This window comes from Mercenaria mercenaria, chromosome 1 (genome assembly GCF_021730395.1).
Source record: "Mercenaria mercenaria strain notata chromosome 1, MADL_Memer_1, whole genome shotgun sequence".
In the NCBI taxonomy this organism is placed as follows: domain Eukaryota; kingdom Metazoa; phylum Mollusca; class Bivalvia; order Venerida; family Veneridae; genus Mercenaria; species Mercenaria mercenaria.
Genome location: NC_069361.1, coordinates 90762364 through 90787622, shown reverse-complemented (window position 1 = coordinate 90787622; position 25259 = coordinate 90762364). Strand labels below are relative to the sequence as shown.

The window sequence follows — 25259 nt, the reverse complement described above, 5'->3', positions numbered from 1 at the left end:
TTTACAGACAGCTCTAGTTTGTATACCTTTCATAAAAATTAGGTTTGACGCATAATTTTCACTTCTGAAGACCAACCAGGTACTTTCAGAAATGGTAGCAGAACTTAATTGCTTTTATAAAAATTCTCCAGAATCCTCAAATGACTTTAATTAACAAAACTATGACCAAATTTTCGCTATTAAAATGAAATGTAGGTATGTAAAAAAATCCCTGACTTACCAATATAAGATTAAATGCAGCTTTTTTAACTTCATCAGGACCTAGCTTTGTCTTGGTGTCTGATAGACTCTGTAACATAAACAATAAGAGAGCATTGTAAATACTTGAAATTTACTTAACAACAGCTGTACCATAATTTTCGTCTGTGCACCTAATGCATCCGATTATGTACAGACCAACTGTCTTCTACTGTAACATGTTTTCTGGGTATGATCCAACTTTCTTAAGTATTCTCTGAGTCCTTTGTACTTTGTGAACTCTTATTTTACAGCTGAAGATAAAAGTGAATAGTTGGCATGCAAATATATAAAGCTTATACTGGAAATATACCTTGAGTGCACAAAGAACAGCTGTAAATATATTCATCTGAACTGCCTGCTGTCTCGTAGACTTGGCCTGCTTGATACATTCATTAAAATGTTGTAACATCTGGTAACGATGTTTGTGGGCAACTCTCGGAAATATCAATCCATAAAGACGTACAGAACTGTCAATTACGGCAACACCGAGTGGTAACGGTCCAGGGATAGGATCACTCTGTAACAACAAATATTGTCAGAATTATCAATGCATTATTCATGACTTTCGCACAGAAAATGTCTCCTGATAAAACCTTGCCTACAAATTTCTACTTAACTACAGATTTTAAAGGGATTACTTTATATTTGTCTACCATTAGAATTTGGAATGGCAATTGTACACTATTTTATGTGAAAGCCACAACAAACAAAAACACATAAAACTTCCTGTGGGTTAAAAATGTGTCATTTCAGGCAAAACTGAGAAATATTTACTTATATTCAAAATTTGTACAATGCAAGAATGAAAATGAAATGTTAACTTACAGAAGGACATCTGTAGAAGAGAGAGTGGGCATCATGCTCCAATGCTCCAGATCCTGATGCACTATTTGGCTGAAGCTGAAAGTAAAATGAGGATTAATATATCTTGGACAGTTACTACTAGTGCTGACTTATCATTTGACAATTCTAATGCATAAATTAGTACAATTCTAATTCCCTTTACCATCTGATAATTCAATTCCACATACTGCCTTACATATGGCCATTTTTCAAAATTCAATTTAACTTGGAATGTACTGATGTGCCATAATGCTTATAATGACGAATTTTCACGCTTAGGTTATGCTCTGAAATTTCTTCACAGTTAAATTTCTCCATGAAAAGGGCCTTTATTTCAACTGCTCATTACATCAAACTTGATGTAGACTCACACAAACAATCATCTGAATGGTTACTTCAGACAACTATCAATTTACAAAAAAAGGACTATTTATTCTAAACTAGGAACAACATTAAGCATGACTGTATACACATGCTGTCACAACAGTGACAAAATAATTAAAAAGATCAACAAAATTTTTTCATAATAACTTACAGTCTCACATGGATTTAAACTTAACATGCTACAACATGCAACTTAATAAAAGGAAAGAATCCTACTTCAAATTTGTTACAAAGGAAATGTGAGATGAAAATCTGCTAGAGAATGAAGAACAGTTGAGCCGCACCATGAGAAAACCAACATACCCGGTAGTGCATTTGTGACCAGCATGGATACAGACCAGCCTGCGCATCCGCGCAGTCTGGTCAGGATCCATGCTGTTCGCTAACGGTTTCTCTAATTGCAATACGCTTTGAAAGCGAACAGCATGGATCCTGACCAGACTGCGTGGATGCGCAGGCTAGTCTGGATCCATGCTGGTTGCAAGTGCACTATGTTGGTTTTCTCATGGTGTGGCTCAGTTGTTGTTGAGAAGAAAGCCATGCAGACAACACTGACATAATTAGGACATAGTACAACATTTTCTACACTGTTACTTACACTGTCCATGCACTAGGAATGAAGAGAAAACACTGTAGCGTAATTCTTAACTTATTAAAATTATGTACATGTACAATTATAAATCACAATGCAGCTAAACAAAGTCAAATGCAAATTAGAGGACAGGAAAGCTATGGTACCTATAAATAACGATGCAAATCAAAATTGCATATTCATTCAACTGTAAATACTCACTATGTCGTGGTTGACTCTACGATTTGGTTCATACTACAACAAATGGGTCAAAGGTCAAGGTCAAATTTTAGTCAATCATAAGGAGTCTTATTCATTTGCAAGGCTATATTTTATAAAAAATTGTGAGACTGTAAGATTTTCACTTTTTTCTAAACTCGTTTATTATTTTGACTGCCAGTAAAACTCAAATATAGTGAACTTGGTTATAAGGAAATCTTGGGATATAGAGAACACTTTGTTCTTCTTTGTTCCATATAAAAAGTGATGGATGTATCAAATTCAGTTTTAGAAAAACCTCAGTTATCTCAGTTATACAGAACACTTTTCTGAGCCCAAACATGGCAAATATAGATGCAAACTGATTGGGTCTAGGGAACACTATTTTTCGCTAATTCCACAATTTGTGTCCACTGATTTGAAGTTAATCCTAAGTATCTATCACAGAAAAAAGTACCCATTTTAAGTGTTTATAAAGTATTTCCTTAAGTGGTAGCATATATCTATCAATTATATATAAAAACACATTTTACCAAAGATGAAAGACTTTGGTAATGTTACCTCAAAGACAGACTACTCAACTTTAGATCAAAGAAATAACACACATACATTTAGGTGAACAAGCTTTTTCTTCAAGATTAAATGAGCCGTGCTATGAGAAAAGCAACATAGTGGGTTTGCGACCAGCATGGATCCAGACCAGCCTGCGCATCCGCGCAGTCTGGTCAGGATCCATGCTGTTCCCTAACAGTTTCTCTAATTGCAATAGGCTTTGAAAGCGAACAGCATGGATCCTGACCAGACTGCGCAGATGCGCAGTCTGGTCTGGATCCATGCTGGTCGCAAACCCACTATGTTGGTTTTCTCATGGCGTTGCTCAAATGTCCTAGCTGGTATAATATTTTAAGAGTCAACAAGGTTTATTTGCCATTTGTACAATAATACCAGTTGATAATAACTATCATATTTCAACTGTAGATATCTACTTTCCTTTTTAGTAGCAGATTAGAGATGATCCGCTGATGGAATCAGATCTACCTGCAATAATACTTGTCTGAAGCGTGAATATTCAGCAAAAACAATGACTAAAATTCCAACTACATGTATATTTTTTATTTGTTAAAGTGCTGTTAAACTGTCTTTGCTGTTGATGCCAAATTCTGTTCTATCAATGCATCCATCTGATCTCTATGTCTACATTAATTTTCAATTTTTCCCATTCCATTACAGCATTGTTTATAAGGGAGATACCTGTTGCAAACACAATTTGCAGGTGTCTTATAAGAGTAACTCTTTCAAATCCAAACAGTACTTATTAATTACAATCTTTTTCTTTTTTTTTGCAATGACTGTATATATTGTCTATAGATTTCATGACTTGATTGCTGTTGATATAACCAGTAGTTAGAAGACCATGTTTGAATCAAGTTATTTATATATATCAAACTTCTATTCCATAACCTCAGTTATGAAGAATTGGTATACAGATATAAAGAACCCGAGTTATAAGGAAGAATTTCTCCTGGCCCGGCAAGTTCGCTACAACCAAGTTTTACCATATCAGTTTCTTATTCATGAATATGTAATTTTCGCAATTTTTCAAACTGAGCTTATAAAGCAGCATAACAATGTATAATCAACATGAACTTGAAATAAAAAATATAAACACATCAATACAGTAGTCATTTTATTCTATCACCATACTTACACTCCCACAGTGACAAATAATAATTTATCAACTCTATCAACTTACTGAACTATTCCACATGGTTCTAACTTTAATATTTATTCAGGCATATGTAGAACTTCATGTATGTGCAAGATCATTTGAACATTTGACCCTTTGTGTTCAAATTCAAAAGATACATGTGATGGATATATAAACTATCTCTACAGCAATAGTGATTAGTATTAAAAGACCTTTTTCTGTAAATAGAGCAGCACTTTGCAAGCTCTCTGTTTTTCAAAAGTATTATTAAAATTCTACAACATATAATGCTTCTCTCCACTTGAAATTTCTTAAAAAGAAATTTCTAAGCAGTCCTAACTTGTGCATACAAAGCAGGCATAAACAGACTGCTTACTGAAGACATGTCTTCACCTTTTCTAGTAGGGAAAAAAGTCTATAATGCCGTTCTCAATCTCCTTGTATTTAAGAATCACTGAGCCATATAAATGAGAAACATAAATTGCAAATATTGAAATTATTTTTATAAACTAAATATTCTTAATGTCACCAATTGCTGACAAGACACAATATAGCAAAATCAATACAATGTGGTAAAAAGCATCTAATTAACACAGACTATTCTACCACACCAAAGCAAGCTTGTATAGCACACTGACCTGATCTTCAACAGCTTTATGGTCAGTTTCCTGTAACCAAGATCCAAGTATAACACTGTCATCAACGTGGCACAGGGATCGCAGCAGTGATGTAGTTGTGTTTGCAGGATTGTCAGTGAGAGTGAATTCTGCCACAAGTTCTCGTAGCAAGCTCGTGTATGTACCTGTCATAAATCAGAACAGCTGTTAAATACACTTTTTGAAACACGAATGGGATTACATATGAGGAATCAGTATCACTATCTCTGATTAACATTTTTACATAATGATCTGAAACATCTTTGTAACAACTTTTAATAGATAGTAGTGACGGTTGTTGCAGATTCAAGAGAGTAAACACTTTAACACTGCAGTCTAAAGGATGTTTTTCCCTTTGTCTACTTTCACTTTACCTTCATATGACTGTGGTGGTAGCATTGATAGAACATCATATAAGCGGAGTCTGACCATGGCAGCACTGGCCTTTAGATGTGTTCCATACATCTTTATCACTCCAGGCATGCTGTAATAGTAAAACAATGTTTCTTCATTTTGTTCTAAAGGAATTTACTGTCCTTTGGCAACTTTCATATTTCTAGGTCTTACATTTTTGAACAGAACAGAACTATTGAGATAAACTACTAATTGAATCCTCAAAAATCAGTTTTTTCCAGAATCAATATTTAGTTTATTTATCTTGTTTCTACATATCATTTTTTCTATTACTGGTCACAAAGTAATACTTACTGTGCCAACATTGTCAGGGTACATTCTAATGGTGCTAGTAATCTACGTATCACATCTTCTGTTATCAGTTCTCTACAGTGCTGCAGGAAGCTCAACATCGCTGAAACAATCACAATTACAACATCAATTAACAACTTTGTGTCAAAGGCTAAGAGAAATACAGATGGCATAAGGATGTGCACTCTGGTAAGCGGGAAGGTGATATGATTAACTTTTTTTCTCTCTATGAATTCATTATCAAAAGTATCTAAAAACAGATATTACACATGGATGAAATACAATTTATATAAGTAGTCCTCCTGTATACACAGTGGATATCTCTACCTCCCAGTGCTCCAGCCCGTCCCTCTAACGTGACCTGCCAGGTGAAGGAATCTCCTCTTGCTTTCTCCGACTCCAGCTCCTTTACAGACCTGGGGAATGCATTTCTCCATAGCAACAACATTCTAGGCAGGTGTCCCTTTATTACTGGTGAACCTGTTAAGCGAAAAATGTTGTTTGTTACATATATTAAACCAAACTTTAAATCCCAACTGTTGCAAATTTCTTTCATTTATGTTCAAAATTCCACTAGAAACTGGAATTAAACTATGGCCTGCTGAGAGAACATACTCTATGACTGTGTATCAAAATTCTGAAATTTATGTAACAACAAGAAACCAGTGATAGTGTAAGAACCTTAGAACAATTAATCAGACAACATAAATTTAAGACAGTCTGCCTGGAAATAAATAAAGCCAGGCAAAAGCTATAATATGTGCTAAAACACTCCAAGTTTTATGCTTTAACATACCTAAAGTCATCAAAGCACCTAGCAACAACCAACCGGACTGTGTCCGCTGTAGAGACAGTCTACTGTTTTGTGATGCTGTACGAAGTAATTCCTCTGCTATGTTGAAGATTTGCTGAAATTATATGTCTGATCAAATAGATTCGATCCATTAACTATAAACAGTCTAAACATCATAAAGGGTTTCTGCCTAGTTGATTCTAATATCATGCTTCAAGTTACAAGATATTATACAGTGTAATGTTAAGTCTTTGGCAACTAAAAGGTATGATCTCAGAAATAAGGAAATAATTTACAATTTGTATACATAATTAGTACAACTACAGTCGGGCCATATCTATTACAAGACCACTTGCACTAAGACACCACCCCTTTTTGCATTGTTAAAGAACAAATGAGCTGCACCATGAGAAAACTAACGTAGTGCATTTGCGACCAGCATGGATCCAGACCAACCTGCGCATCTGTGCAGTCTGGTCAGGATCCATGCTGTTCGCTTACAAAGCCTATTGCAATTAGAGAAACCGTTAGCGAACAGCCTGGATCCTGACCAGACTGCGCAGATGTGCAGGCTGGTCTGGATCCATGCTGGTCGCAAATGCACTATGTTGGTTTTCTCATGGTGTGGCTCAAATAATGTTGTATTAAAAGACTACTTTTTGCCCTTCCCTTAAGGAACATTTGGTGGTGTCTTTATGAAAATTGTATAAAACAAATCATACCTTTCCCTTGGCATGTGGAATACCTAGAGGACACTGGTACACTCTACCAAGCAGGGATGTGAGAGCACTGCTATATCCAGACACTGCCTCCGGGGAGGATTTTAACTTGTTCATCCTCTCTATACATCTATCAACAAGGGGTGTGAGTTGAGACGGCAGAGCTACTGAGATACTACCCAGACACCAAGATGCTGACAGACGTGCCGAAGCACTCGGATGTATCAATACTGACACCACAGGTTCAATAATGCCTAAAACAAATATACAAACAATATTACTTAACTACTGAAAAACATTTGCACCCTTAGCCAAACTATTTATCAATAACTAATAAATATTCATAAAATAAATATTAATACTAATAAACATTCATATATTCAACAGCAGATCACTTCTCTTTTCTAGAAAATGTGTATAAAAATGTTTACTAGTAACTGTGCAAGTATGATTTATGGAAAATGAAAATCTGTATTCTATACAGCTGTTTATCAAGTAATTGTACACCTATCATCTATTACTCACAAAGATCATAAAAGATTTTTAAAATCAAAATCTGATCAAATCCAAGCTTGTGTCCCTACCTGTTGCAGGTTCAGCCACTAGAGGACTGGCTGAGGTGCCTAAGCTGAGAACTAGACATCCTAATTCATGTAGAGCACATACCAGGACATGCTGACTTCCTGTTATATCAGCAGTAGTACCCTTACTGTCAGCAGCATCAGCACCCGCTTCACCTACAGATTAAAACTGATATATTAACATCAATATTTCACTAAATAACTGAACTCTCTACCATATAATATAACTCATATCAGTCACCAAGACTGACTTCAACATCCTGTTTTTAGGAAAGCATCTAAAACACCCTTAATCTCTGCATTTCAGATGATAACGTACTGATAAATAATCCTACAGGACAATAATCTAATAGGAGTTTAAGTTACTATCAGATTACAAGAACTAGCCTGCTAACTTACCAACAACATTCATCTGTTTGATGATAATCTGACAGATCTCCTTAGCAGCGGCTATCTGTGCTTTTTCTCCGAGCAGTCCACCGATCACAGAGCGGATGATAAATGACACACACTTCCTTGCATACACAGCATCCACATGGGTTGGTGTGGCACGAGGGTTGGCAACAAGTTCCAATACATGGTTCAGGAAGGTAGAAATATTTCTCTCCAGCCACAGTCCTCCCATACATTTGATAAACTCGACATAAGCCTACAAACACAGGAAAAACAGAATCAGTAAAAAAGAAAATGACTGAAAGAAGCTTTTGCTTTAAAATGTAAGAGGGGAATTATATCTACAGCTTAGTCATTGGGACAAGGAATTCTGCTGTGATCAAACAAACATCCCCCTACTAATGTCTGAAACTAAATAATCCCAATAGATCTATACATAAAATGAATTACTTTCTGTTTGTCTTCCAAAGAGCATAACATTGTGTCTTCCATTATATAATATGGAAAGGAATACAGGTCTTACATTTAGCCTTATGTTTACTGTCATGTGCATATATCTGTATGAAAATATAGAAAGACTATACATTTTTTTTTTTTTTGCTTTCTTTTAACACAGTTATTGAATATATCAAACAAACTTGTGAAATCTGAACAAACTATATTATAATAATATAGTAACTTACATGAGTAACTCCGACCCTGATCTCCCTGTTAACTCCAGCACTACTACTGGAGCTACTACTCTTCAGGAAGCCAAATCCTCCACGCAGGAACCCCGCCGATAACAGACCCAGTACATCTTCCAACTTCACAGGCTTACTGCGTGCTGAAAATATATTGCAGATACAAAAATGCTCATTAAAAGTATGAGATAAAGAAATTATGTAAAGCTATTTATTTTAATAGAAACAGAAGTACAAATTACTAGAAATGAAATATTCCGAGTTTTGACTGAACACCCAACTGATGCATCCCAGAACTTGACTGTCTGGCTCCAATAAAATAAACAATCTAATTCAAACTGGTAAAACAAAGTTTCTGTGTAATTATTAGCAAATGGAATGCAGAAATTCATTATAAAGGCAAGCATTAATGTTAGGTTATTTACCAGCAGTAGTATTTGGTTTAGGATTGAGTGTGGTTGCACAGAGATTTCCAAGCAGTTCTGCCACAGCGTATCTCGCATCGTAGTTAGAACCATCTAGGGCTCGGTAACATAGTGACACCACTGTCTCCATCTCTGTTGTAGACATAAATGGTGCCTCGTTCACTAGCTGGTACATACACTGAAAAAGTACGTAAACCACTGTTAAATACAGTACCTAAATACTGTCATCAATTGAAAGTGCTGTTAATTTTGAAAGTTCTAGTGATTTTCAACTGCCACAGATTAAATATTATGTTCTTCCACTTACAAATTTTAAGACCTCTCAGTTACCTTCTTAACCTTTACCCTGCTAAAGTTCTAAAATGGACTGGTCCATCATTCAATTTGGGCAATACCATTTATTATTCGAAGGGGGTGTTCACTGAAAATATACTGACTGAATAGTGAACAGTGCAGGCTGATCTTGGTCTGCACTGGTCGCAAAGGCAAAATCACTTGCCGCCAGCAGGCAAAAGGTTAATATCACCTGCAGAAATTTTCCATGATGATGGTTTTAACAAAATACCGTTGATTCCATAGTAACAGTTCCTGAATGTTATAAAGGAACATGATGTACACCACAAATTAGATGGAAAATTTGTTCATAAAAGTGAACTTTCCAAAGATTTGTGAAATAAAGCATTACAAATTATACAGCTTGTATTTAGTATCTTCTAAATGTAAAGAGCAAAATAGACATGTGTTTGCTATAATCATTCTGTCCAGAAAACGGCTGTTGCAACTTAAAAAAAAAGCTACGTATCAAGGAATTTTGGCCCATTTAAAAATGTAGATGTAGACACAAAAAATGTAGACGTAGACACAAATAAGTGTACATTCTATGAACTAGGCTATTACATTGTCTAGGAACTAAGACCCATCTTGGAATCCAAATCAATTGTCTGGAAAGTAAGTTTTAACACTTGCAAAACCTGTGGTCAGACTTCCTCTTCAATTAATTAATAAACCATTTTGTCAGTTCTCTCTCTACAAAATTACTCACAAATGAGACTAAAGCTGTGAAGATGAGATTACATTATTCAAAATCTGCCATAAATTGTCTGGCTTGTAGCAGGACAGAATGGAAATATTCTGCAACATAACAATGATGATATCTCTCTAAGGAAATAAAGTGACAACTGTATCAATACTGATATTACTTAACGCTCTTAAAACTGCTGGAAGAAATCACGATTGCTGATGTGAGAAATAAAATCTGTATTCTTCTAAATAAGAGTGAGTCTCAGTCTATGGGATGCTAAGTACAAAGCTGAACACAATCTTTGTCAGACATTCCTACATGATCATCATTTGAGCCGCACCAATAGAAAACCAACATAGGTTCCATGCTGTTTGCTAACAATTTCTCTAATTGCAACAGGCTTTGAAAGCGAACAGCATGGATCCATGCTGGTTGCAAATGCACTATGTTGGTTTTTTCATGGTGCGGCTCATTTTATAGAGCAAGTCCACATGCTGTAAAATCATTGTGTTGTGTGGACATGAAATTCCATGGTTTCGGTAAAACTTGTTTTTTTTTTCCTGGGGATATGAATTTCTGAATTTCAACTTTTGAATATAAAATGAAAGGGAATTTTGTTTCTTCATTGGAATTTGATTTTGTGGACTCGTCAACCGTGAAATCCTCGAAAATTAGTCTCCCATGAATATTAATGATTTCACAGAACATAATTTGATCAAACTTTAACTTAATACAACATGGACTGCACGGTATATATATGTTTTGTCTTCCATTCCATCATATCTCTTAACTAATGTATGAATTAAGTACAAGGAAATGATGAGTACTTAAATACAAGATAAACACCAATACCGGTACCTATTCAATTCTCACGAAAGCTGGCAGGGAAAACTGACGGCAAAACAATCTGAAAATTTTATCAAGTAATCAGAGAGAAACAAGAGGACCATGATGGTCCTGAATCGCTCACCTCTTCCCACATGACCCAGTTTTGGGTATGACGTCGTTTTTTTCTATTATTTGACATAGTGATCTAGTTTTTCAGCACATGTGACCCAGTTTTGAACTTGACCTAGATATTATCAAGATAAAAATTCTGACCAATTTTCATGAAGATCCATTGAAAAATATGGCCTCTAGAGAGGTCACAAGGTTTTTCTATTATTTGACCTATTGACCTAGTTTTCGAAGGTACGTGACCCTGTTTTGAACTTTACCTAGATATCATCAAGGTGAACATTCTCACTAATTTTCATGATGATCTCATGAAAAATATGGCCTCTAGAGAGGTCACAAGGTTTTCCTATTTTTATACGTACTGGCCTAGTTTTTGAACGCATGTGACCCAGTTATCATCAAGATGAACACTCAGACCAACTTTCATACAGATCCCATGAAAAATATGGCCTCTACAGAGGTCACAAGGTTTTTTTGTTATATGACCTACTGACCTAGTTATTGAAGGCATGTGACCCAGTTTCGAACTTGAGCTAGATATCATCAAGGTTAACATTCTCACCAATTTTCATGAAGATCCATTGAAAAATATGGCCTCTAGAGAGGTCAAAAGATTTTTCTAATTTTAGACCTACTGACCTAGTTTTTGACCGCAGTTGACCGAGTTTCAAACTTGATCTAGATATCATCAAGATGAACATTCACACCAACTTTCATACAGATTCCATGAAAAGTATGGCCTCTACAGAGGTCACAAGGTTTTTTTATTATTTGACCAACTGACCTAGTTTTTGATGGTACGTGACCCAGTTTCAAACTTGACCTATATATCATCAAGTGAACATTCTGACCAATTTTCATGAAGATCCATTCAAGGGTATGGCCTCTAGAGAGGACACAAGGTTTTTCTATTTTAAGACCTACTGACCTAGTTTTTAATCACAGTTGACCCAGTTTCAAACTTGACCTATATATCATCAAGATAAACATTCAGACCAACTTTCATACAGATCCCATGAAAAATATGGCCTCTAGAGAGGTCACAACGTTTTTCATTATTTGACCTACTGACCTACTTTTTGACAGCACGTGACCTACTTTCGACCTTGACCTACATGTCATCAAGATGAACATTCTGACCCATTTTTATGGAGATCCATTCACAAGTATGGCCTCTAGAGAGGTCACAAGATTTTTCTATTTTTAGACCTTCTGACCTAGTTTCTGACCGCACATGACCTAGTTTCGAACTTGACCTGGATATCATCAAGATGAACATTCGGACCAACTTTCATACAGATCACATGAAAAATATGGCCTTTAGAGTGGTCAGAAAGTTTTTCTATTATTTGACCTACTGACCTAGTTTTTGATGGCACGTGACCCACTTTCGAACCTGACCTAGATATCATCAAGGTGAACATTCTGATTAATTTTCATGAAAATCTTGTGAAATACATGGCCTCTAGAGAGGTCACAAGGTTTTTCTATTTTTAGACCTACTGACCTAGTTTTTGACCGAACGTGACCCAGTTTCAAAGTTGACCTAGGTATCATCAAGGTGAACAGTCTGACAAATTTTCATAAAGACCCCATGAAAAATGTGACCTCTAGAGTGGTCACAAGCAAAAGCATGGTTCATACAGGACTTGGCAAAAAAAATTCAAGGACTTTTTATCGATTTTCAAGGACTATTTTTTATCGCTTTAAATCTTAAATTACAAAACCATTTAGGCTCTTCATAAGGCATTATGATAGAAGAAAAGTTACAGAACAGTTTTATTTTCCATAAGCTACAATAGCATATCTTAATCTTTATGAGATCTTGAATGGGATTACCTTTTATGAGCTATATTTGCCTGTATACATACTAGTACATGTTTCTTATAAGTCTTTCAAGCTCTCAAGACTAGTTTTCAATTTGTCCTCAAGTGACTTTTTGCGTGTGATTTCAACGCACTTTCTCCCATTGTTCCGACATCAATGAGTTTATCACACAAAGTACAAATACACTTATGCTTGTCCGACTTAAACTTTTTTAACCACGATGAATAATCATCCTGTGTAAGCCATTTACTGGCGAAACTACATTTATTTTTGGGGCCACTCATTGCGCATAATATTTTAACGTTGTGAAAATCGCTACTTGCGCATAATATTTTAACGTTGTGAAAATCGCTTTTCGTACCGAACTGTAACGGTGTTCAACTTGCGTTCCCTTCGTGCGTGTGCATGTATTTTTATTTTACACCGTTTTTTCGCTCATTTTGATTTATTTATTATTTATTTTTTGTATTTTTCCCCTACAATAAGATTGCACCCCCGTTTTTAGCAAACTTTAAGGTCTTTTCCACCTTTTTTTCGAAATTCAAGTACTTTTTCAGGAGAGTTTTTGGAAGAAAAAAATCAAGGACTTTTCAAGGACTTGGGATCAAATTCAAAGACTTTCAAGGACCTGTGCGAACCATGAAAAGTTGACGCACGCACGGACGATGGACGCTGCGCGATCACAAAAGCTCACCTTGTCACTTTGTGACAGGTGAGCTGAAAAGGTTCTCATAACAAGAGCTGTCAGTGGACAGCGCGCTCGACTATTCTCAGTACTTGATAGTATAATATAAGCTCTGAGTAAAACTTTAACATTACAATAAGCATATTCTAAGTCGAAAAGGGACCATAATTCAGTCAAAATGCTTGATAGAGTTGCCTCCTCCTTTTTACAGACTGGGGTCACGATGGTTAACAAGTATGCAAAATATGAAAGCAATATCTCAATGGACTTTGAAAATATTTGGGGTGGTACACAAACTTTAACATTTGTGTGACGCTCACGCCGACGCCTGGGCGAGTAGGATAGCTCCCCTATTCTTTGAATAGTCGAGCTAAAAAGCCATGTAGAACTGGTACTGGTACTTCGTTCAAGCTGATATACCATACATCTAGTAAGTGATTGGTTAATAATTCTAAGATACTTTAATACATTTGATCTCATTTCTTTGTCTAACAATAAAGCCAACTGCATGATAAGTTTGTTTTCTTGTTTCATGAAATGTAGTAATTTATTGACTTTTCTTTCTTATTACAAAATCAGTGATTTTCTGCTGGCCATCAAGCAATGATAAACAATCTAACAAGAAACTAATTCTTTCACTCCAGTTCACTTTAAGAAAATGAAGACAAATTTAGGTCAATAGCTGATATAACTGTTTCAATCACACATCTCCCCTCATGATTAATGTTCAGATAGCATGCAAAATCTCCTTGTGGAAAATTAAAGGAGTGACAAATGTTCCACAGTAATAAATGCTTCATAGCTCAATCTTGAAAGTATCTATAACGCAAAATATTGAAGAAATTGTTTCTTGCATGCAAGTATGAAAAAAAGATGATAATGAAAACCCCAATAAAAGGGCCATCAAGGCCCTATTTCACTGACCTGATACTGACTGTTGATCTTTAATATATGTCATAAAACAATGTATCAAGAAAGATAACACCAAGCAGTCAATAAGAAGTTGTTAAGTTAATTCTACTTTTTGCTCTGCCATCCAGGATGTTACAAGGATGCTACTGACTCATCAAACAGTTTATGAGAAGTTGTTTAAACATTTTTTTTCTATTTTTAGCTCTAGCAGCCCCTATAAGAGATCAAGAAATAACCCTTAAATAAACATGAGAGATGAACTTACAGGGATGCCACAGACAAAGTTTATAGATGGTTCAACAAGTGGTTCAAGAGAAGAAGTTGTTTAAAAGTTGCTTTTTCTATTTTTAGCTTTGACAACCCCTAAAATAGATCATGAGAAACTGTTTGACCAAATTAACAAGGATGCTGCTGACAAAATTTAGTAGTCATCAATCAAGTGGTTCATGAGAAGAAGCAGTTTAAAGCAAAACTGCCTAACACTCGACACAGCTCCCTCGATAAAAACTTCGATAATCTTACCAGCAGTTTTAACTGCCATAGCTCTGTCTGTCATTACAGCCTTTACTGCCTTGATTCAGTATAAGATGTATGTGTAAACTGTACCTTAGCTGCAGCAGTCCTAACTGCCATAGCCCTGTCTGTCATTGCAGCCTTTGCTGCCTTGACTCAGTATAAGATGTATGTGTAAACTGTACCTTAGCCGCAGCAGTTCTAACTGCCATAGCCCTGTCTGTCATTGCAGCCTTTGCTGCCTTCATTCAGTATAAGATGTATGTGTAAACTGTACCTTAGCCGCAGCAGTCCTAACTGCCATAGCCCTGTCTGTCATTGCAGCTTTTGCTGCCTTGTAAACATCTTTGTATGACTGTTGACCAGCGGATCCAAGACCTTTAACTATCTTCTCCAATGTCATCATTGTCTCCCCTCGACATTGGGACTGAAATTGAAGAAATCTAGCAATTATTTACTCATTCTCTTTAAATATATCAAAAAAACTCTACAAAGTGGGACAATATAAGCTAGAAGTTCTAGATCAGAGGAGGAGGTAGTGAAATTTAAAAAAAAATTCATTTGAGTGTGTGTGTAGTATGTAAGGTGGCATCAAATGATAAATTTGCCTATCAATCAGCTTAATGAGATAATGTACACCATTATTTAATGATGACTTTGCTATTGTGGCTACAATTTATTCTCTTTTAACATTTTGTCTCCCTTTTTGTTCAGCAATGGATATGATCTATTTCTTTACCCTATACAACGTTCAATTTGTCTGCAAATGTTAACTGAATTCATGAGGAAGCAAGGCATAATGAAATCACAAAAAGATATTAAATCAACACTAAACATTTCACATCAACAATTTTGCGATTTTATGTAATTACAAAATGTGACTGCATCTTCTGTATGAGAGAGTACAATACCAACTCCCAGTGTATTTCTACATTGATTTTTGGCATGTGAGAAAATTTCTCAATCAATTTCCGAGTGTGGATCCGGGGAAAAATGAAAAATTGTTGCATCAAATTAGGTCTCAATCTGAACAACTAATTCAATGTTTCTACAAAAATAGCCATATAAATGTACCAGTAATACAAATGTAATAGCAGAGCTACCGGCGCCGCTATTACGGTTAGACGTATGAAAAAGAAAACAAAAAGAGAGATCTAACTGTGTATACTACCAAGTTGAAAATTCGTGGTACATTTTGGAATCGGTGTTGTTCGGATTTTTTCAATAACACTATGCACATAGTAATTAATCAGTAAAGACGTCAGTAGACGCTTACTGTTTACGGTTGACAAAAGCGTCTCGCTTACTGCTTTGAATATTGAATAAAAATGCAAATGAGCGTTTGATTAATAAGAAATAAGTGCTAAATACATTTTCTACGGAAAAAAAAGAAATAAAATACAATATTTTCATTCTGAAACGACTTTCGTCACGCTGACGTTACTGAACTTTATTATATATACTTATGTTTGTCTGATGACGTCATAACTCCACAACGGTGTAGTGGTTAGCGAGTTCGCGATGTAATCCAAAGGTCGCGAGTTCGACCTCGCCTGGACCAGATTTTTTTTTTCATTTTTATTTTTTTATTTCATTTTTTTTTTTTGTATTATTGTGAGTTTTGAAAATATTGTATAACTAAAGTCATTCATGTGAAATTTAACATGTGTTTAGCTTTGACGTCAGGTTCCACTGTAGTAGTCAGTAGACATAACTTTAAAAAAAAGAAAAGCTTTAGGATCAAAATATACAGGCATTAAACTGTGAAAAGCAAATAATGTTCTTCTCCCCATTCGCATATATCTCATCCGTTAGCTTTAAAATCACTGACCAGAGTTAATTCAAAAAACAATTGGTGATGAATTATCAACAAACATCAAAAAGGTTCTTACTACCATCCCCATTCTATAGTGCTAAAAGATTAACCACTTTTGGGTTTAAAACAAGCTTTGTACAGTCATGTAAATGATTTTAATTTTCTCATACCAGCCGTCATTATAGACTGGTACCCGACTGTATTTCGAGAATCATTCTCTCCAAACATGGAACGTGGAGAGTAAACACGGGCATCAGTCTAGTGTCTGTTATAGCAGTATTTTTGACTGAAAGTTGGACACATTCTTCCTTCCAAAAAGAACCAAAATTTGACAATAACGACATTTAAAAGAATTACAATAGTCATTTCCAGGATTACGTAAATTCTAATTTCTATTAACTTGGAATTGGAACATCAACATTTTACATTAAGTCCTCATTGTCAAACATTCACACGCAAAGACAGAATTCCTTTGGCTATTGGCCTAATGAGATTCTGTTAGGTTTGAAATTTTCAAAGTTCAAGCTTTTCAATTTGAAGGAGTTATCATTTTGTGACTGGTTTCCAGTATGGTAACAATTTATGTAAAATTGTTGATGCAGTACGTTTTAATAAGGATAACAGAAATTATTCAAATATGTTTTTTTTCTTTATCTTGGTGCAGATGTTAATCTGTACCGAACTTTCTTTTGATTATATGAGCCGTGCCATGAGAAAACCAACATAGTGGCTTTGCGACCAGCATGGATCCAGACCAGCCTGCGCATCCGCGCAGTCTGGTCAGGATCCATGCTGTTCGCTAACAGTTTCTCTAATAGTAATAGGCTTTGAAAGCGAACAGCATGGATCCTGACCAGACTGCGCGGATGCGCAGGCTGGTCTGGATCCATGCTGGTCGCAAAGCCACTATGTTGGTTTTCTCATGGCACGGCTCATATATAGAATATTTGTGGAGTTTTCACATGTCGAGAATTAATCTTGATGCAGTCTAAAACATGCATTCAGAAATCTTGAATTATCATTAATAATTTTAATAGATCTAAATAACATAAACGTCCTAAAAGAATCCATAATTCCAGATAATTCCAGCACCACTCCTTTAATTTTTAACGGGCAATGGTGATTTTTCATGGGAGCTCTGCCTTTTAGGTAGCACCTAATTTCATATTATAATACACATAAAGGATTGGTAACATTTTCACAAGAAACCATGACATTTTCTTCTTTATTATTACATCTTTCATAAAACCTGGAAATTCTAGACGTCTAGATGTCTAAAATGGGAAAGGGTGTGACAGTAATAGTATTTAATAGTGCTAAACAGGAACATGACTCGATTGTTTACCAGCATTTTAGGTAAAATGGCAACCTTTTTTTTTTTTAAAATCAGATCAACATGGAGAATAAAGTCTTCGAAGAAGGTAACCTAAGGAACAATTGTGTGAAAATATTCTTTGAAAAAGTAACATCCAAGAACAATCAATGCCAGAGTTTTATCAACCTGTACTAACAGCTTCAGAAGAAGTGTTGTTAGTTGAAGATGTGGACAGATTAGTAATACTATACAGGGAGTAACCAAACTAGCTCACTATAAGCACAATGTGCTCTGGTAAGCTAAATATGGAAAAAAAATGTCAATTGTGCAGTTGCATTTTGTGTATGACAAATTTACAGCCATTTTGAATACCTAGCAGGGATTTTTTTTCAGTATTTCATGAAGATTTAGCACCTAAGTCCAAAACGAGGCCAAGGTCAAGGTCAAACTGAGACCAGGTGATGTCTGAATAGGAGGAATGGTCACAGTTTACATCTTTATTAGTATCAATTCATTCTTGTAAGGGGTATTGATGCTAGACGAAATGGTCCCATTTGGTTAACCAAGAGATAGCACATATAAAGCAACCTAAGTCCAAATTGAGGTCAAGGTCAAACTGAGGTCACATGATGTCTGAAGATGAGGAATGGTCACATGTTACATCTGCATTAGTATCAAGTCATTCTAGTAAGGGGTATTGATGCTAGACGAAACGGTCCCATTTGGTTAACCTTGTACGGACGGACAGGACAATCACTATATGCCTCCTGCATCAGTAGATGCTGGGGACATAAAAATGATAATATTACAGTCTGTAGCAGTACTACCTGATGACTAAACAACAGTGATAAAACTGGCCCAAAAACTTTACCTTGGTACCATGTTTATAAATTTATGGATAAATGGTACCTTAACCTTTGTGGACATATATAATGATGTGAACTTACCTCAGCAGATTTGAGGGACTTGATAAGAGCCTGTACTGTTTCTTCATATGATCTACCTGTCATCCTTCCCATCTTCTCATATATACCTCCCAGACATGCAACCGCTGCCCTGAAATTGTTCAGCTTATCTTAATTTATCTAAAACAATCTTGGGTGGAACTAGATTTTTTACTTTACTACTCTGATGATGTGGAACTGCTACAATATCAGGCACACTCAACAGGGGAAAGCTCAGATGAACTTTCATAAAAGTTTGTTTGTATGTAGGCTTATTTATAGTCGCCACCGGTAACCCATATGGACGACTCCTCCAGAAGACTGTTAGTAATGTTAGATGGTACAGAAGAAAGTCCAATTCCAGAAGCTTCCCTGGTTCTTTAGCATGCCAAGTGTAAAGCACCTATACACAGGATTCTTATCCCAATGCTAGTATTTTTTAGTTGGATGAGCGGGGGCTCTAACTCACAAACCCTGGTTTCATAGTCAGACAGTGTTATCACTGGATCACTGCATTGGCTCTGATCTATGAATGTTTGTTAATTGTATTTTAGATGACAACACAGTATAGATAGACAAGTTACCAATCATCACTCCGACAAATGTTTACAAAGTGCATTAAAACTTCTTTGGGTTGCAAAATTATTAAAATTAATGGAAAAGTAAGTTATATACTATGAAAATATGTTATTCCCATGACTGGAAAAATGACTTATCAAAATCATGAAGAAGGAAGAATTACATAGTTCTCCAGCAAACAGGCATAGTGGGTCAGTAGTAGAGCTAAGATTATCTGGCTCTTAAACCCTATTGCATATTGTGAGGGAAGAGATATTTTTCTTAACTTTAATTAGAATTTTCTTAGTCCAAAAGGGGACATAATTTGCCCAAAATACATGTCAGAGTTATGGAACTTGATCCAGTAAGGTTGATAATTGACCTAGAAAAAGATAAAAATAAATTTCAACGCTATATGCCTTTAAATAATAGCTACATGTACTTGCAGGATTTTCCAAGTCCAAAAGGGGGCACAATTTTGGCCAAAATATATCTCAAGAATTATGGGACTTGATGCTATCACCTAGTTTTATAAACAGGAAGACACATGTGAAGTTTCAATTCAATATTTGCACTGGTTTTGGAGATAGTAGCTTATATGCAAAAAAAATTCCAGGATTTTTTAAGTCCAAAAGGGGGCAAAATTTTCCAAAAATACATGTAAGAGATATGGGACTTGAACCAGTGAGGCTGGTAATCGGCTTTGAAAAAGAAAAAAATCAATGCTATAATTATGCCTTCAAATGATAGCTATATGTACTTGCATGCAAAACTTTTAACCAAGGTGTGACGCTGACGACAATGCCAGGATGAGTAGAATAGCTCGGACTATTCTTCAAATAGTCGAGCTAAAAATGGCTACACAATAATTTCATTCTGCTATTATACATTTCCCAAATCATTTCAGTACCCTGATAGCAGACAATTTGAAAATGCACTTTTATCGATTAGCATGATAACGCTTCTTCCAAAATTCCTCATGTTTAGAATAAAACATGATGTAAAACCTATGTTATGCCTGGAATGTTTGATAAACGTACAAAAACCACCAAACTGGCAGCAATATTCTGTAATAGTGCTGTTTTTATATAAATATCTGTAATTTGAGGAAATTATTCCTATGAAATAATGACATGGAATTATACGAAAAGTCCATGGAGATTTTGCAATAACCATCATTACATAACATAAACAGTCTCTATCACAATCAAATTACTGGTGTACTGTAAAAAAAGCCTGGTTCATGAATAGACAAATACACATTCTTTCAGTTCTTATACTTTTCAGATATCATTATATCATCACGTGTTGAAAAAGAGTAAAACAGATTTGTAAGGGGGTCCAAAAGTACTGGTACTTGGTAAACTTTTTCATATAATAAATATAATTCAACTTACAGTCTGGTAGGAAGATAGCTTGGAGAATCATCTTTGCTTTTAGCAATCTCGTTACACTTGTTTATTGCATCAAACATAGCAAAAGAGTCTCCAACAATAAAGAGCGTGGCTAGACATCGTGCCAAATTGCGAGCGGTGAGGACGGGCAATTTTCCGCTCCGGCAAAGTTTACCACCGCTCTAACAACGCCCAGTCAAGTTTGCACCGCTAGACCAAGTTCGTGGACGCTTGGGTCCGCTAAGCAAGCAGATCTTTGAACCTGACACCGCTGCTTCCCAAGCTTTTGCCCGGGCGGTGATTAACTGCACAAACTTTGTGGAGGGTTATGATAGCATTTTAAACTGATCTACGCGTATTCTGTTTCTGGATCAGTGAATTTAGTCAATATAGCGGTATGCCTGCAAAACAACTTCTAAAACCCGCTCAGAAATCTGCACGCTATGGCAAACGGCTTTATGTCAAGCTGCATTACTAGTAAACAAATTGCATCATATAGGTCTAAAAATCTGAAAAGCAATAGGTTTCAGTGCACTCAATAAATAAAGCCTGATTTCTGATTTTAAATTTCAATTTAATATGCTTACACTGTTAAACTATCTAGTTTATCAAATGATTGACATAGATATGTATAATAATTTTTACTAGATATTATTATCAAGTTTCATTCAATGGATGGAAACTGTAAAGAAATGCACAATGTTCTGATGTAGTTCTAATATTCAGAAATCCAACAAGACTGCCGGACTGTCACAAAATACGCCCGTCTAAATATTCAGTTACGTATCATAAAAAGATTTCGAGTAATTCAAATGCCATAATCCAAGAGTGCCTACGGCGATTTGGGTGGTTATCGAACTTGGCCGAAATATTATGCCCACAAACATTGTCACCATGTCTGGTGAAGATCGGATGAAAACTGTTCGACTTAATGGGCAGACAAGGCTAAATTAGCAGATTTTGAGTAATTCAAGGGTCATATTCCAAGAGTGCCTACGGCGATTTGGCTAGTTATAAAACTTGGCCGAGATATTATGCCCACAAACATTGTCAGCAAGTCTGGTGAAGATCGGATGAAAACTGTTCGATTGAGAGAGCGGACAAGGCTAAATTCGCAGTTTTTCGAGTAATTCAAAGGCCATAATCCAAGAGTGCCTAGGGCGATTCAGCTGGTTATCAAACCTGGCCAAGATATTATGCCCACAAACACTATCAGCAAGTTTGGTGAAGATCAGATGAAAACTGTTTGACTTAGAGAGCGGACAAGGCTAAATTAGCAGATTTCGAGTAATTCAAGGGCCATACTCTAAGAGTGCCTGGGGCGATTTGGCTGGTTATCGAATTTGGCCGAGATATTATGCCCACAAACATTGTCAGGTTGTTTGGTGAAGATCGGACGAAAACTGTTCGACTTAAGAGAGCGGACATGCTTTTGGACGCCGACCGCCCGCCCACCCACCTGCCACAGGTGTTCACATAATACACTGTGCTCTTTCAGAGATGGGCGTATAAAAAGTAAATGGGTATGAAAGTCCTGAAAATATGTACACATCCACTTCATGTTGATAATGTATACCAAGTCAACAAATTGGAGTTATGAACCCTTAGCAATGTATGTCAGATCATCACAGTGAACAAGTATGTGAAATTTCAATCCATTCCCATTAGTGGGTACTGAGATACCAGCTTACATACAAACTGCCAAGTTGACAAAGAGGCATAATTTTGTAAAAATGAAAAGTAGAGTTATGGAACCTGTACACTGCAGGTCAGACCATCACAGTGAATATGTGTGTGAAGTTTCAATCCATTCCAATCAGTGGGTACTGAGGTACCAGCTTACATACAAAAACTAAACCCAAAATAGCTAAGTTGTAAAAGGGGCATAATTTTGTAAAAAAGCAAAAAGAGTTATATAACCTGTGCAATGTATGTCAGTTTATCACATTGAATAAGTGTGTGAAGTTTCAATCCATTCCCACAAGTGGTTACTGAGATACCAGCTTACATACAAAAACTTAACCAAAGGTGAGTCTAATTATAGCTCTACCTATTCTTCGAATTGTCAAGCTAAGGGCCATAATTCCAAGAAAAAGTTTCACTGATATGCCAATGTTCACTTTAAGTTGATGATGTATACCCAGTTTCATTTAAAGTGGATGGAAACCTTTAAAAGAAAATGTGATGAATGGCCCGACATATGGGCTGTTCAAACACTAAGTGCTTTTCAAGTTGGCATCAAAATTTATTGAGACGTATAATGTTTTTATACACTCTTTGGGCATAATCATTTGATGTTGGGGGACCAAACATAACAGTTATTATTAAGAAAACAGAATCATTTCTAGCTGTTTTCTCATGTGATCAATACATCAAATGCCTAGACACATAATTATTAAATGAAATGTAAAGAAAGTGTCTATTTTGATAAATTTGTTTGTTTTGGGTTTAACACCGTTTTTCAACAGTATTTCAGATATGTAACGGCAGGCAGTTAACCTAACCAGTGTTTCTGGATTCTGTACCAGTACAAACCTGTTCTCCACAAGTAACTGACAACTTCCCCACATGAATCAGAGGTGGAGGACGATTGATTTCTGACACAAGGTCTTTTATCAAATCATCATGGAGAACATATGTCCCGCCCGGGGATCAAACTCATGACCCTGTGATCCGTAGATCTGCGTTCTCCCTATTGAGCTAAGCGGGCGAACATTGATAAAGAGATCTTATATTGTTGTTGCGAGATCTGTCAATTCTTATGACAATTTCAGATTTGTTATATTTTATAGGTATTTGCAAGGTGTTAACAGTTTTATTACAAACAGGGATTTACTTAACGCAAAATAATATTCTACTGATGATAAATTATTGGGGGATATAGCTGAAACTTCTTCCCCGCAGAAATGACCAGCTATATGGTATACAGGGAATTGTATTATTTGGAAACAACAACAGAACTCTGTCATGTAAGTCTTGTAGGGTTTGGCATTAAATTTTGAGCATCCTGATACAAACATCTAAAATAGCAACTGCTAGCACACATTGTTTTAGTTTAACAGCATTATCTAATGTTTCCGTGATGAACCAATTTCCTTAGGAAATAGTTTCAGCTATTTGTAGAACTGTCAGACATAACATTATTTTCATAAGAAACTTTGCACTTGCACATTTTAAAGTATCATAATAAATATATGAAAATCAGCAAGTGGCGTCCCATTTAGCATTCCTATCTGCAAGACAACTGTTAACATAAGCTTGCCTGTGTTACATCTAAAATCATATGTTTTATGTCTTCTGTAGACATACATAACACTATAATAGACACATCCTGATACTATAAATCAAGCAGATCTAGCACATGTTCTCACATTTTTCTGGATATACACACCACTGGGAACAACCCATTCAGAAAATTGGACCATCATGCATTCATGACTAATAAAATTAGCTACTTCAAGACAGATTCTACTTTCTTCTTTTTATGTATAAAGTGCTCTTCAGATAAGTATGTTATACCACTGTCTATCAATTCTCCTGAACAATGGCAATATGTACTTTAGTGAAAAAAAAAACAAGATCCATAAAAGTTGAAACTTTCGATGAATGCTTGTATAACATGACTCCTTACATAACTTGCTGGTCGATAGTTTGTGCTTTAGATCAGTCTATAGTTCAACAAGTTTGCGAATCTAAGTCAAAACATTAGAAAAATGGTCAATGGTCATAATTATTAGCCCTCAGACCTTGGGCAATACAAGCTTTGACTATTGATCAGCAAGCCATTCTAAATGTGTATACTAGACCTGCAGAATAGACACATGATACACACTAGAAAATCATTATCATAAAATTATCTCTAAATTAGTGATATTTACCGCATCAAAATATATAAATGACCTGTCCACGACATATCGAAACTGTTTGAATGTTCTGAATACCTGTGAAAAAATATGTTTGACAATACTGAAGACCAAACACTTACAATGACCTGGTATCACTGGAGTCTAGACATTGTACATCATCCACTAAAATATACTTGGTTGTGAAAGTGGTATATTACCTTCTGTGCTGCGGAGAGGACCTTGTCGAGGAACCGGAGCCATTCAAACACAAACACAGGTTTCTTGTTGTCCGGGATCTTCTGTAGAGCCTCCTCATTCAGAAGAAGGCTGTGAGCTAATTCCATCATCTATAAATTTGGTCGATTTTTAACCTATCATTATTCTTTCATTTCTGCAAGTAGACAAAAAGTTTGCTTCAGAAAATTTCATAAATTACTTAGTGCTTTTCTTTTCCTGCACAAAACCTTTCACTTATTCTAAGCTTACTTTTTACAAAGCTTTCTGAAGAAATGATGTAAAAACAATTACCAGACTTTAGAATAATTAATTACA

At 35.8% G+C, this 25259-nt stretch overlaps 1 protein-coding gene across 1 annotated transcript in view; it reads right to left on the bottom strand.

Moving 5' to 3' along the window:
* The window catches only part of LOC123530699 (HEAT repeat-containing protein 5B-like), a 35654-nt gene extending 20625 nt beyond the window's left edge, over positions 1-15029 (bottom strand). Inside the window, exons 1-15 of the mRNA XM_053517049.1 lie at positions 15021-15029; positions 8921-9098; positions 8496-8638; positions 7819-8068; positions 7423-7575; positions 6842-7092; positions 6123-6234; positions 5654-5806; positions 5330-5429; positions 4996-5105; positions 4604-4767; positions 2261-2293; positions 1066-1140; positions 551-757; positions 221-289 (exon numbers count right to left, since the gene is read on the bottom strand). Of these exons, the coding sequence (XP_053373024.1) occupies positions 221-289; positions 551-757; positions 1066-1140; positions 2261-2293; positions 4604-4767; positions 4996-5105; positions 5330-5429; positions 5654-5806; positions 6123-6234; positions 6842-7092; positions 7423-7575; positions 7819-8068; positions 8496-8638; positions 8921-9095 (1995 nt within the window). The 5' untranslated portion in view covers positions 9096-9098; positions 15021-15029. The remainder of the gene's footprint in view (positions 1-220; positions 290-550; positions 758-1065; positions 1141-2260; positions 2294-4603; positions 4768-4995; positions 5106-5329; positions 5430-5653; positions 5807-6122; positions 6235-6841; positions 7093-7422; positions 7576-7818; positions 8069-8495; positions 8639-8920; positions 9099-15020) is intronic.
* Between the last annotated feature and the right edge of the window lie 10230 nt (positions 15030-25259).